This window comes from Marmota flaviventris, chromosome 6 (genome assembly GCF_047511675.1).
Source record: "Marmota flaviventris isolate mMarFla1 chromosome 6, mMarFla1.hap1, whole genome shotgun sequence".
Lineage (NCBI taxonomy): Eukaryota > Metazoa > Chordata > Mammalia > Rodentia > Sciuridae > Marmota > Marmota flaviventris.
In genome coordinates, this window is record NC_092503.1 from 32,459,369 (window position 1) to 32,474,596 (window position 15,228).

A 15,228-nucleotide genomic window follows, 5' to 3' on the forward strand; every position below is an offset into this window, starting at 1 on the left:
ACTTAGTTATGTATTTCTAGCACATGTTAACATAATTTATTATCTGCTGTCAGCAAATTACATTTTTTAATATCACTACAAATTTCATAAGAAAATCTCCATGTTTTGGAAAACTGTTTCATGGTGTTGAAGAGAAGTTTTCCTATATTCTAATTTTCACTTGAAACATCAAATTTTATCATTGATAATATACTGTTGTTTGTTTGAAAAAACAGGATCATTTGTTAATTTCCAAGAAGATGTCTACTACAGTCTATGACTGAATAATTATAGCTTTATGCCAGATATTCTTTCAAGTGAAATTGAAATTCCATGAAAAAATCAGCTAATTTATCTCTTTTTTTAAATTTTTATTTATTTTTTTAGTCATACATGACAGTAGAATGCATTTTGATATATAATACATACATGGAATGTACATACATCAATCATATTGTCTGTTCTATTCTGCTGCCCTTCCTATCCTCCCTACTCTTCCCCTTCTCTCCCATCCTTTCTCTCTATTCAGTCTAATGTGACACACTTTTTTTTTCTTTTTCTCGTTACAATATCATATATGTAATCTGTATAACAATGAGGTTCTCCTTCCATCTTCTGTGCAACTCCCCTTCTCCCTCTTTTTTCCTCCCACCTCTCTTCCCTATTTAGTGGCAGTCTTCTTCTCATTCTCTTCCTCCCTATCCCATTTTGAGTCACCCCCCTTATATCAGAGAAGACATTCGGCATTTGTTTTTTAGGGATTGGCTAACTTCACTTAGCATAATCTGTTCTAATGCCATCCATTTGCCTGTAAATGCCATGATTTTATTATTTTTTAGTGCTGAGTAATATTCCATTGTGTATAAATGCCACATTTTTTTAATCCATTCATCTATTGAAGGGCATCTAGGTTGGTTCCACATTCTAGCTATTGTGAATTGTGCTGCTATAAACATTGATGTGGCTGTGTCCCTGTAGTATGCTCTTCTTAGGTTTTTTGGGTATAGTCCGAGAAGGGGAATAGCTGGGTCAAATGGTGGTTCCATTCCCACCTTTCCAAGGAATCTCCATACTGCTTTCCAAATTGGCTGCACCAATTTGCAGTCCCACCAGCAATGTATGAGTGTACCTTTTTCCCCGCATCCTCGCCAGCACTTATTGTTGTTTGACTTCATAATGGCTGCCATTCTTATTGGAGTGAGATGGTATCTTAGAGTAGTTTTCATTTGCATTTCTCTGATTGCTAGAGATGGTGAGCATTTTTTCATGTATTTGTTGAAAATCAGCTAATTTAACTCAGCACTTAATTACACAAATACTTTACCTCAAGATACCCTGTAGTTTGTAACACTTTGTTAATGGTTCCCATTCATATAGAATATTAAAAATACATTGAGAGTTAATATTTTTTACAGCTTTGTCAACAGTAGTCATTTTAAGTCACTTTTAGTTGACACATAAAATTATACATATTTATTGGAGTATCAGGATGTTTTGATATATGTATATATTGTGTAATATTCAAGTTAGGTTAGGCATATTTAGCTCCTTAAACATTTGTCATTTCTCTGTGTTAAGCACATATAAAATCCTTTCTGCAAGCTTTTTAAAAAATATATTGTAACTTAAAAAAAAAAAGTATATTGTAACTTATTGATGATAACCTGAAGTGAAACTGGCACTGCTTTTTTTTTAATCACTTGAGAATTATTGTGATGAATACAGTGGCTATTGGCTTATAGTCTGGTGGTCTGTTTTATTTGTACTGAGAAACAGCAGTTTTACCAAAATTGTTTTTTGCACCATTAATATTTACATTGACACATAAAAAGCCAGTGATATCTCAGTGTTATTATTTTAATAGGTTTGATGTTACACAATCCTTGAAAGAACATTAGGGACCCCCAAAAGTCAGCAGGCCACACTTTCCAAATGGTTATTAAAAAAAGGGGGGGTATTGAATTTAGCAACCACAAATATACTTATGCAAACTATATTATTTTATATAAAATAAGCCTATTTGATTTAAAGATATATATGCATATAGTATATAGTTGCTTCAATCACCAGAAAAGACATCTACTTTCTCAGTTCTTTTCCTTTGGTTCAATAAAAAACTTGTAAATCATTGTGATGAATAGTAGTGGTGGCCTGTTCCACTGTTCTTTTGCTGGTACTCTAATTTTGTGCATATTTCCTAATGTGATAATCCAAGTTACTCATAAACTCAGAAAAGCTAGCCCCTAAATGGAACATAACTAGGGAAGCAATGAATACACTGTGGTGAGATTCTTGAATGTACATAATTATTATGTTCTCCATAATATCTTTGAGTTATGGATATGATCACTTACATTTGGATTACATCTATTTGTGTATGTTTAGATTTTTTTACAGGCTCTGATTCAATTCAGGGAACTTGGTGTAAAGACATACTTCAGACCATCATGAGTTTTACTCCTCATAATTGGGCTTCACATACCCTTAGCTGTTTTCCAGGCCCACTACAGGTAATTTGGTCTTGAATGACATATTGGGTATATATGAAATCTTTTTTGCCATTCACAGTGTCATTCTGGGGAGTTAATCTTGGTGACGTCCAGAGATAATTAGCATGTATTTCTTTTTTAATATACTTCTATTTCCAGAATCTCTTGAGAATCTCTCATCCTACTCTAGAACCTGACATGTTTCTGAAAATTTAATTGTTATGGCTTCATCTTAATAATTAACATTTTTAGAATCTCACAAATTAACATGTGAAAAAATTTCTCATAGAATTGAAATGGAGAGAAATATAATCTAATGGAGTTTTATAGAGTGCATATATGCTATATTTAACTGAATTTTTTTTAAGTCACAGCAAAACTATGTACCTATTATAATCAATCTGTCTTCTACTTTTAAGAGGAAATTTTAAGGCACAATGAACATTTGTTTTCATAACTTCTAGTAGGACTATAGCAGTGGATCTCAAACTTTTAGACTCACCTGGAAGGCTTGCTAAGCTACACATTGCTGAGTTTCTGGTTCAGTAGATCTGGATAGGGCCTAAAAAATTTATTTTGTAAGATCCAGGTGACACTGTACTTAATTACACAAATACTTTACCTCAAGTAATTACTATGATGGTTTAGGGACCACACTCTGAGAAGTCTAATGTAGTGGATCTTCCTTTCTTCCTTATAGAGACACTAAGATGTATAACCAAAGAGTAGATATGTTTCTTTCTTATCCCTCTACCCCTTCTAAGATTAGTAACATATGATTGCGGAAAGTTCGAATTCACACTTGCTTGGAATTTCTGTTTAGGAAATCTCCAGAAAAGGAACCTTTGAGTTAAAATCTAGTCAAACCTACATAATTTCCAGATACAATTCCACCCTTAAGTACTGACTTGTTTGAGGTCACTTAGTTTATTAATGTGAAAACCAAATCTAGAACTTGTTTCTTAACCCCATATCCAATTTTCTTTTTACTATAACCAGTGAAAAACTTTTGGTGTTCCTTTTAGGCATTCTTCAAACAAAATAATGTACCTCAGGAAAGTCGTTTTAATCTGAAAAAAAATGTTGAAGAGGAGTATAGGAAGTGGAAGTCTATGACCAATGAAAATGACATCATTACCCACTTTTCCATACAAGGCTCTCCTCCTCTTTTCCTTTGTCTTCTCTGGAAAATGCTCTTGGACACAGATCATATTAATCAGATTGGCTACAGGTAAGCCAAGAACCAAAATTTGCATTCCATTTGGCAAACCATTATATCCATATAGCAATAGAATTTATTTTTTACTGTGTACCTTCCAGAGTATTAGAGAGAATTGGAGCCAGGGCCTTGGTAGCCCATGTGAGAACATTTGCAGATTTCCTGGTATATGAGTTTTCTACCTCAGCGGGAGGTCAGCAACTTAATAAGTGCATTGAAATTCTTAATGACATGGTATGGAAATATAACATTGTTACATTGGACAGATTAATTCTCTGCCTGGTAAGAATACTTTTTTTGTTTGGATACTTTTATTCTGTTTTGGATCAAAGTGTGTGACTAATAGATCTTGTACTGATCTACTCAATATTGCTTCAGAGAATTGAATGGATTTCTATTACAATCAACCATTGCTTTCATTTCATTTTTAAAAATCAGAGTTTTCCTAAATTTCTTATTTATTCATTTAATAAATGTGTTTTGGATAACTACTGTTCTATGCACAGGAAGTGTAGAAATATGGTCCTGGTCTTATGAAACTGTAAAATATGAACAGTTAAACACTGAGTGGCTCCCTCTAGGTGTTGCAAGTAGTAAAAAAATTTACTGCATTTCTGTGCAGAGAGCTAATAAAACCATTTCTTTTCACTCTGGTAGCTACAGTCTTTAACTACAGTCATAGTCACTGAACATTCTCCAAATATTTTCTTGTCTCCTGACTTGATGTCTATCTTAAGCAAAATTTGAAGAGAAGACTGAATCAGGTTGAAAATAATGCACATTTAAAAATTGCTATGATGGTTATATTTCAGTTGGCTTAGTTCTTTGACATTAGCTGTGGAACATAAATGTAAAGATAGTTATAATATTTTAGGGGAAACAAGGTAAATCTATAAATCAGTAAAATAAAAGGGTAAAATAGAGGCATAAGGAAAATATTGCCAGGAAAATAAGAGATCACACATTTACTTAAGTGACAGTTGTTTTGTGATAGACTAGACATCTAAGGAAATCCTAATGATAGATATTGCTGTATTGGAAATTTAGACTACCAAGTAGCAGAGCAATGCTTTTGCATAGATTGGGCATTTTCATTCAGTTTCTATGTTGTTCTCCAAAGGCCATGCGCAGTCATGAAGGAAATGAAGCCCAAGTTTGTTACTTCATAATTCAGTTGCTGTTACTCAAACCAAATGACTTTAGAAATCGAGTAAGTGACTTTGTGAAGGAAAATTCCCCAGAGCACTGGCTACAGAATGACTGGCATACCAAGCACATGAATTATCACAAGGTACTCATTCTATTTAGTTTTTAAAGCCATACTTAGGCATTTGCTTAATTGATTTGGCTGTTTTCTCTGTGGTTCTACTGTTTTCTTTCTAGTTCATATGGAAGTAAACTGACTCTAGTCTAATGAACAAAGAATATATTGAAACTAGAGTTTTAGTAGACATTTGAGTACTTATATAATGAAGAAGGTATAAAGCAGTATAATTTAAAATATTTCCTCTTTGGACCTGGGGTCATAGCTCCGTGGAACAGTGAATGTAGTTAGCATGAGCCCAGTACCAAAAAAGAAAGTACCTTATTTAAAAGAAAAAAAAAATCTAAACACTATTTTCAGTTTTATTTAGCTTTTTTAAGAGAATTTTTAAAAGGTGCCTCAGACATTTACCATCTCCTCATTTCCACAGAAATATCCAGAAAAACTGTATTTTGAGGGCCTGGCGGAACAAGTTGATCCTCCTGTGCAGATTCAATCCCCCTATCTGCCAATTTATTTTGGAAATGTGTGTCTCCGATTCCTTCCAGTATTTGATATAGTAATTCACAGATTTTTAGAGTTGTATCCAGTATCCAAATCACTAGAAACTCTACTGGATCACCTAGGAGGCTTATATAAATTTCATGGTGAGCTTTTTCAAATTTTAATTCTATCTAATACTTACATGAGCAAAAGTAGACTGTGCATGACCATGTGGTAATAGTGGTTCTAAAGGTTTTATTTTAAATGTTTTATTTTGTGAAGTGTTTTAAGAGTAAGTACAGTGGGGGTGATATCATAAAGTATAAAATATGACATAAAAATATAAATAAAAGTATTAGAGAAGAGCAACGTTACTATGAACTAAACAGATATTAACAAGTTTCTTTGATGGGGGTGGTATTTGATTTTTGATGCATATGATTTGTATAAGCAGAAGGTAAATGGGAGCACTTTACGCAGAAGATATAATTTAGGAAAATCATGGAGAAAAACAAGGCATATTTGAAGAAAAATTGTTTTATTGCTCTTAATTGAAAATGTTTTTACTTAAAATAAGACTGGAAAGAGAGATTGTACCTTAAATGCCAGTTTTGATTTTGTAACTTGAAGATAATAGTCTGCCAGAAGCTACTGAGTAAGATGATGGCATGAAAATCACTATGTTAGAAAGATAAGGCCAGTTATAGTTTTTAGCACACCTTGGAAGAAGGATGGCATTAGTGACATGTCAAAAATTGGTATGTATTATTAGTATGTAAACAAAGATGTTGGCAAGGGACAAATAGTCAAGAAAGAAGGAATAGAACTTGATAGGAAAATATGGAAGGAAAGAAATAACTATTCTAACTGTAGTTAAGCATCATATCTGGAGAGTGATTGGGTCAGCAATAGAAGAGTGAAGATCTTAGAGTAGCCACAGTGGGAACAAAGTATATGTATCTGGTGAGCTGATTTTCTTCTTCATTTTTAAGATATCTTCCTCTAAAGCAGAAGCATGGATTGTATTAGCACTACAGAACAGGTGTGAATTTCAAGAGGGTATTCCTTTAAAAAATACTTTTCTTCCGGATTAAGTAATACATGCACATGGTTCAGAAGTGTATACAGTGAGAAGTCCCATTCCTGTCTTCTTGTTAGCCAGTTTCATTCTCTGTAGGCAAAACTGTTGTTTGTACCATGTTCTTCTTCCTGTATCATGCATTGACATTATTTGTATCAGTACATAAAAACTGCTCACATATGCAATAATTTACCAGTCTTTTGTTTATGACTGTTTTAGGTTATTTCTAATCTTTTTCTAGTGTAAACAGGACAGCAGTGACAGTTTTGCCATATGTCATTTTTGCAGGATGAATTTCCAGAAGTAGAACTGTTAATTCAGAGAATGAACAGCCTTAAATGCAAACTATGTGTATTATTGGGAGCCTCTGTCTGTCTTAAGATTGAAGTATTTATTGAAGCAATTGCCTAGCTCCTGAAATCGTTTCATAATCTTCTGAGTTTTTTAATAATCTTGTTTTTCACAGTTTTCAGTAACGCAGTAGACATTGTGATGATCTGTTTTCTTTTTGGCAGATCGGCCAGTGACTTACCTGTATAATACTTTGCACTATTATGAAATGTACTTGAGAAACCGTGATCATCTCAAACGAAAACTTGTCCATGCAATCATTGGTTCACTTAAGGATAATCGACCACAGGGCTGGTGTCTAAGTGACACTTACCTGAAGTATGCTATGAATCCACGGGAGGACAATCCATGGGTCCCAGATGACTCCTACTATTGCAAATTAATTGGCAGACTAGTAGATAATATCCTTTTTATTGTGATTTTTCCAGACTCTCCAAAAATAAAAGTATTTTGATTTGTGAGAACAAATTTTTTTCTAACGTAATATTTTAATATATTCCAATTTGGGGTTTTTTGTTTGTTTGAGACTGGGTTTTGGTGTATTGCCCAGGCTGGCTTCAAATTCCTAGACTCAACAATTCTCCTGCCTTATCCCCCTCAGTAGCTGAGACTACAGGCTCATGCCACTGTGCCCAGCTTCCACTTATTTAAAAAATCAATTGATTTTTACCTCTGTAAGGGTTTTGAAATTTTACATTAGCACCATCCTGCCAGGTAGGATTGATATTTGCATTTAAAAACAGATTTTATGGAAATTGGTTTCAAATTAAAAAACTGTATTTCTAAATAAATGTACCATACATTGTAGTACATGTAACTGTTCAGGACTATAGTACATAGTCTTGTTTCTTTAAATAAATTCTTGAATACTTTTTAAAAGGTTAATATTAATACAAAATAATAAATTTAATTTTTAGTGAAAAAGCTATATTTGCTTTTTAATTTTTTCATTTTGATTTCATGTTTTCAGTTATCAGCACATTATATGTAGTATGTATATGTACCATACCACTAATAACTAGATGGAGAAATTTACATGAATGAGCTAAACAAAGGAATTTATTTCCTGAGGTAAAATAATTACTCATTACAAAATAATTTTTATGTACACTTGCCCTGTAACTATTAAAAGAAATAGGCTGATGAAACCCAGGGATACTTTAGTTAACATCTATAGCTACTGCAGTATCCCCGTTATAATAACCCATCTGTAAGACCAACCATTTATATGTTGTGTTTGATCAAATGATTGCTATCAATACATTTCAGTCATGTCAAATTTATTTGTGTTTGCCTCTAAATCTGACTATAGATGAATCACTTTTTGGCACCTCATAATCAGATAAACTGATAATCAAATGAGGTGCTTACATATAAAACATGTTAAAATTTATAAATCATTATACAGATGTGTCAGTCTCAACATAATTAAGTTGTTATTGCTTTAATTGTTTGCACCAATGGCCGGCAAATCTCCTGGTCCCTTCCCAAACTGTGATTGGCGATTCAATGAGTTTCCCAACCCTGCCGCCCATGCTCTGCATGTTACTTGTGTGGAGCTCATGGCCTTGGCAGTTTCAGGCAAAGATGTTGGAAATGCCCTTCTTAATGTCGTGTTGAAAAGGTATGTATACTATTTTATGCGATAAGATTGTGTTTGTTTGTAAAGAGAGTGATATTTTATTTAGAACTGTTAGACAAACCTGTTGCACCCCCTCCAACCCACCCCAAGGCTGATACACTTTGGCTAATATTTGGCTAATGCACTTTGGTTCCTGATCTCATCTTCGTGATGTAGGTATAATGGATATAGATGTATTGGAATGAGCCCTGGCCTGGTTTGTTTGCACTTCTACTCTTTATTTCATGTTTGTCCTTTAGGAATAATGTTAACTTGTTACTAAAAATTATTTTTCAGGATCTTCAGGAGCATGGAATATATCTTAGTGGGAGAATGTTTGCCTAGCATGTTTGAGCCACTGGGTTTGATCCCCAGCACTACAAAAATAAAAACAAAAACAAAAAGATTTTCTGAAAGATTAGCATAAAGTAGAGGATAAAGATTGAAAGAAGTATAAATAAAGTGAAATAGTGTTTTTAGCCAACAATTATTATTACAGGATACAAACCAAAAAAAAAAAAGTAAGAAGAGTGAGATCCTTCTCTAAATAAAATACAAAATAGGGCTGGGATGTGGCTAAGTGGTTGAATGCCCTGAGTTCAATCCCTAGTTCCAAAAGAAAAAAAATCCTTAATGGCTTTTGTATATATCAAAATTTTATTCACTAAGAAAATCCATTGTTGATTTGGAGTGGATCAGTTGCCAATCCTCTGAATTGTATGTGTTCTCAAAATAAGATCTGTTTTCATTCATATAAAATGTTTTTGTAATTTCACATTTGTATTTTTTCATCCACTTGCAGTCAGCCCTTGGTACCAAGAGAGAACATTACAGCATGGATGAATGCAATTGGTTTGATCATCACTGCCCTACCAGTGAGTTAATAATAGTAGTTCATATTTAGTAATGAAACACAACTTGGATGATTTTATACAAGGACATGATGCAAATTAATAAAATGTTTCACATTTTTTAGTCTTTCACATTAAATCTGTAGTGACTCTATTTTTTTTCTTGCCTTTTGTGCATTAAATGAAAATGTGCCTTATCAGTTCTCTGCATCTTCAAGTACCACCTTAGCTATTCAACTTTAGTTTTTACATTAGGATCTGACCTGCTTTGGCCATTTAATATGTTAAGATATCTAGAGCCTATTGATTTAATCTAGAGCAATTGGTTTCACTGCCTACTAGTGAGTTAATAATAGTAATTTATATTTAGTAATGAAATACAGCGAGGATGAGTTTATACAAGGACATCATGCAAGTTAGTGTTTCATATTTTTCATATTAAAAAAGTCTATATTGTAGACTCCATTTTTTTCCTTGCCTTTTGTGCATCAAATGAAAATGTGCCTTAACAGATCTCTGCATATTCTAGTATCACCTTATCTATCCAATTTTAGTTTTTACATTAGGATCTGATCTGCTTTGGCCCTTTAATATGTTAGGTATGTAGAGCCTTTCTTCATGCAAATAATACTGATAGAAACAGACATGTTTTAAATCTTCTGATATGTTAGTGAATAAGATATTATGCCAAAACTCTTCCTTTCATAACCTTCTGTAAAAGTCCATTTATTCTTTGCTAGTTTAGGGCCTCCTTCTCTGACTTTTCCAGCTCCTGTGAAGTCTTCCTTCTCTGACCTCCATTCGTATATAGTCTGCACCATGTAATTTTCTGTTGATTCTTTGAATAATGTTGTCTAACATGGTGCTCCATAAACTTGTTTGATTATGCAGCTTTGTGGGTCATTTTTTCTTCACACCACCTTCACAATATATGAATTTATTTCTGAATTTTATACATGTACTAGTGTTGTCTGTGTAGTAACTATTGGTAAATGTCTGGTACTAAATAAGCCAGGCAAACACATGTGTGGAACCTTCTGTCTGACAGACATTTCTCCCCCAGCTCGTTATTAACTTAATTTGACCAATTACAAAGCCACCCAACTGCATTTCAAAACCTGTGTTGCACAAACGTAGTGGGATAGGTAGAAAACCTTAAAGTATGAGAAATGAATAGTATTATAGGCTTTGGGGTCAAATGATGGGTAAGTGATATTTTTCATCCACTTTCCTCTGATTTTAAAGGAACCATATTGGATTGTCCTTCATGATCGAATTGTGAGTGTTATCAGCAGTCGCAGCTTGACATCAGAAACAGAGTGGGTTGGTTATCCATTCCGCCTATTTGACTTCACTGCTTGTCATCAGTCCTACTCTGAGATGAGCTGTAGCTACACATTAGCTCTAGCACATGCTGTATGGCACCATTCTAGCATTGGACAACTTTCACTCATTCCAAAGTAAGTATTATGATTTCTGAAACAAATTTGCCTTTTGTTTTTCTATTTTTTTAAAAATCATTTACAGATGAGACTAATTTGCAAAATAAGTGTTTTAACTATGTAGAATCCCTGGTTAATCAGAAAGCCTCCTTTATTTCATACTTATTTTTTAAAATTAACTTGTATGTGCAAGTAATAATTTGGTGTCTAGTTTTCCATTATGGTTTCAGGATGCTTAGTCAAATGCATGCTATTTCCACACTGTATCCCAACAGCTGCCTTTTGAACTAAAAGGCTAATATCAGCCTATTTTCTGATTATTTTTCTTGACCTTAAATTTGATATTAATTAGATTCAAATTTCTTGAGAACAGCATTTACATGAGATTAAGTGTTATTTTTTTCTTTCAAATAATTTACCTTCTGTTGGTCAATAGTTGTACTGATAAGAATAACTTTTAAATCTGAGGTAATTTATTTCAGTAAACAAAGTAAAAGCCAGTGAGAAATGTGAGATAAGTTAGAAATATTTTTATCAAATTTAGAAGGAACTTTGAAAGAATTACAAGTTTTGTAAATACCTTTACTACTTTTGTAAATACTGTATTAACAAAATTCAAAGATTTCCACTGATTTCATAAGAGATATTTATCTTCAAATTCTAGGTTTCTCACTGAAGTACTGCTTCCTATAGTGAAGACTGAATTCCAATTGCTTTATGTCTACCATCTCGTAGGACCATTTTTACAAAGATTTCAGCAGGAGAGAACTCGATGTATGATAGAGGTAAAATATAATCTGTTATAATTGTGAAGAATTTATTTAAGTTTCTTTACTAGTGCTTTCAAACTGCCAGTCACAACCACTAGTGGTAAAGTCAGTTTAGTAGGATCTAAAAGGAGTTTTAGAGGGGAACTCAGTGTGCCTATAATGAGTTTGGTGTGGGATGTGTTCACTTGGAGATGCAGGAAGAAATACTCCATCATCAAGGTTGAGAAGAAAGTTAAGGATATGGAAGGACATTTGAGAATTTATAGTGCAGAGAAATTAATTATATTGATGGAATTGGATGAAGTTACTCACTTCTATGTAGAGAAAGATGTAAAGAAAAAGAAAATAAGCCAGGAATAGAATCTTAAAACCAAGAAATGCTAAATAGAACTAAGAAGATAGAATCTTGGAATGCAGTTATCCCAGAAATTAAAGAGATGGTATCTAGAAAGTGAATCTTACTTTTAAGAGAAATGACTTAAATTGTGCAGAGAAATTTTAGTTAAGGAGTATACTGTTTCACTGTGGATTTCATTGTAAATTCAGGCTGCATCATATTTCCTATATGCATAGAGGTAGGTACATGACTGTGACAGTTCCTCACCAAACATGCCATCCCACTTAATGGTTTTGTAATGGAGTTCAATTGTATCATGTTGGGCTATTTAACTACTTTGGCCATTTAAATAATTTCACATTATTTGTTGACTAGATTGGTGTGGCATTTTATGACATGCTGCTAAATGTAGACCAGTGTAGCACCCATTTAAATTACATGGATCCCATCTGTGACTTCCTGTATCATATGAAATATATGTTTACTGGTGACAGCGTGAAAGAACAAGTAAGTTAAATTTATGTATTTTTGAATGTTTGTCTTAGAAAACTTAAACAGGTGATGAATGTTTTTGTTTGTGTTTTTTTTTTTTTAAAGGGTGAAGCCTTAATATAAGACCTTTTAAGATTACAGGGTGTATTATTCTAGATATGGTAGTAAATACATGTAAAAAAAAAAAAAGAAAATACATGTTTTCTCATGCTCTTACTTTTTCTCCTTGATATCGGCAATAGAATATCTGAAATGGGGATTAATAATAATCATGTTAGGGAGAAACAGTGTAGTATGACACAAACAGACCAGAGAGGTGTTGTGTTCTGAGTAAAAGGAGGGTCCTACTTTCCCCCAATGATCAGGGCACACCATGGGGATATTGAACAGATTGCTGCATGACTAGAAAACTGAAGCCAGGATGGTCAAGAGACTAACTCATGAGGCATATTCAAGGAATGTGGGAATATATACCCTAAAGAAAAAAATCCTAGGAAATTGTTCATGTCCACACTATTTGGTGTGGACATGTATCCTAATACTTATGGAATAAGTATTAGGTTTGTTCTGCATGACAAAAAAGAGCATAAGAGTTCTGGTGAAGTTAATAAGATGTGCTCTTCAACTCAACATATGAAGAGGTACATCTGATGTGGCTACAAGTCAAAAAGACCTCCTTGGATCACAACCAACTTTCCTAGTGTGACAAATGGAAACTGGGCTGTTTTAGAAGGGAGGAGGTGGGGCTGATAGGTAAAGTTCATATACCTTCCCAATACTTGAATGTTAATGTCTTACTCTAATGGACAGGAAGGAAAATTGTGGCATAACCATGTGAATTCAAGTCTAATGAGTTCTTTGCTAGGAGCTGAGTTTGGGAAAACGTTGAGTCCTTTATACCTCAGCAAGAATGTCAAAAAGAATTCACATGTCTCTAATGAAAGAAAGAGAACATGTGTCTCTGTGCCTACTTTTGTTGAAACACAGAACATGAAAAGAATCAATAAAGTAATGCTCTTTTAAAAATGAATAAACAAATAAAGTATTCTTTATATTTGAACCTAAGAGATTTTGACACATGGAATACAAAAAAAGAAAAATTACCAGCAGACTCGTCTTTCCCCTAAAGTCAAGGAATATTTGAGTAAAGCTAAGAAAGCAGTGAGTGAAACTACTTAATATATTTATTTCTTAAATATTTTACGTAAAAGTAGAACTAATTTTTTTAGTGTGAATTTTAAGTAAAAATCAAAATTAGCTTTATTTATAAAGTTGCATATGTGAATATTTAAAGAACTTTAAAATATAATTAAGCTTAATGCTTCTATGAAGATGGCATTTTAAAAGGATGATCAAATTGTTGCATGTATAAAATTTCTATTATAAACTGTGCTAGCTTTTGGTAGTGGGATGACTGTCTAGTTAGATAAGTAGAAAAATGTTTTTATAAATATATACATCTGTTTTTGTTGAAATACACACAGCACATACTGAAACTTCTGGTCCAACCCCTTCAATAGTTTATTGCTTCAGAATGTATGTAAATCATTTTTAAATGGAAAGTTGAAGTCTCTTGATTCAAGTATTTTTTATACCTTTGTTTATTTATTCATTTATTTATTTTCATGTGGTGTTAAGGATCGAATGCAGGGCCTCGCACGTGCTAGGCGAGCGCTCAACCCACAGAGCCACAACCCCAGCCCCTCAAGTATTTTTTAATGTGTTTTTATTTCTTAGGTAGAGAAGATTATCTGTAATTTAAAACCAGCTTTAAAACTTCGTCTTCGATTCATCACACATATTAGCAAGATGGAACCAGCTGCAGTGCCTCCACAAGCTATAAATAGTGGATCTCCAGCACCTCAGTCTAATCAGGTGCCAGCATCCTTACCAGTAACTCAGTGAAGTTAGAGTTACTGTAGTGAGAATGTAAATATACCTGTCTTAGAAAGTGGACTCAAGTTTATTAAATCTGAATGTGATCATGTTAAAGTGATGTGGTAGAAGAAGCAGCAGAGATATTCAGATTGTTTTCTTTTGATTCAAATGGTGAATCTCCTCACACCTTAATTCCCATCTCCCTGTCTATATTTTTGTCTCTAAGAGATCAAGTAAGCTACATATTGTTCATATTCATAGCAATTAAGAGCACCCTAGGAACATAGATGTATACTGTGATCAAATGACTTTTCCTTTGTATTCTCAGTCTTTCCTATTTTAGCCATTGTTTTTATTTTTATTTTTATGTTTTATTATTGTATAGTCAGTCTTAAAGTACTTTGCTTTAAAGACAGAACACATGTAAAATAACCATTACAAATCCTTTTATACATAAATCTTCTTTTGTGATTCTTCAGGATAATAGAGATTTTTATCAAATAAAGGACTCTGGGTTTCATTGCATTGCAGAAGCAAACAAAGTTTCGTATTTTTTTTTAAAGACTTGAAATTTTTATTGTAAATTTCCAAGTAAATAGTCTAATGTTTCTATTGAGATAGATGGGCAGTTTTTGCCTTTGCTTTGAACTTACCAGATGAAATGAGTTGGAAGCCATGTAAGAAAATATCATCTGAAAATGCATACATTTAAATAAAATCATGCTTAAATGGCTGATTCCCGAATCTCTGTCTATAAAAATCAGTTGCTTTTGCATGTTGATATCCTCACCTGGCAGATGATGTGAATTTTGGAATTTTCATAATTCCAAATTTTTTAAATATTTGTATTTTTAAATGTACATTTTGGTTCTTTAGGGTTTATTAGATTTCTGAAAGACATTGTTAATTTTGGGGGAAATGGCATTGTGAAAAACTTGAAAACTAATAAAGACTGTTGGATGAATACACCA

At 33.1% G+C, this 15,228-nt stretch overlaps 1 protein-coding gene across 2 annotated transcripts in view; it reads left to right on the plus strand.

The window, feature by feature from the left end:
• Med23 (mediator complex subunit 23) overlaps nucleotides 1-15,228 on the plus strand; it is a 41,557-nt gene extending 26,329 nt beyond the window's left edge. For both annotated transcript variants that reach the window (XM_027938477.2, XM_027938478.2), the window contains 12 exons: nucleotides 2,365-2,489; nucleotides 3,494-3,699; nucleotides 3,789-3,969; nucleotides 4,808-4,978; nucleotides 5,382-5,598; nucleotides 7,031-7,267; nucleotides 8,325-8,490; nucleotides 9,290-9,362; nucleotides 10,584-10,798; nucleotides 11,445-11,565; nucleotides 12,263-12,394; nucleotides 14,117-15,228. In XM_027938477.2, coding sequence (XP_027794278.2) covers nucleotides 2,365-2,489; nucleotides 3,494-3,699; nucleotides 3,789-3,969; nucleotides 4,808-4,978; nucleotides 5,382-5,598; nucleotides 7,031-7,267; nucleotides 8,325-8,490; nucleotides 9,290-9,362; nucleotides 10,584-10,798; nucleotides 11,445-11,565; nucleotides 12,263-12,394; nucleotides 14,117-14,284 — 2,012 coding nt within the window. In that variant the 3' untranslated portion in view covers nucleotides 14,285-15,228. The remainder of the gene's footprint in view (nucleotides 1-2,364; nucleotides 2,490-3,493; nucleotides 3,700-3,788; nucleotides 3,970-4,807; nucleotides 4,979-5,381; nucleotides 5,599-7,030; nucleotides 7,268-8,324; nucleotides 8,491-9,289; nucleotides 9,363-10,583; nucleotides 10,799-11,444; nucleotides 11,566-12,262; nucleotides 12,395-14,116) is intronic.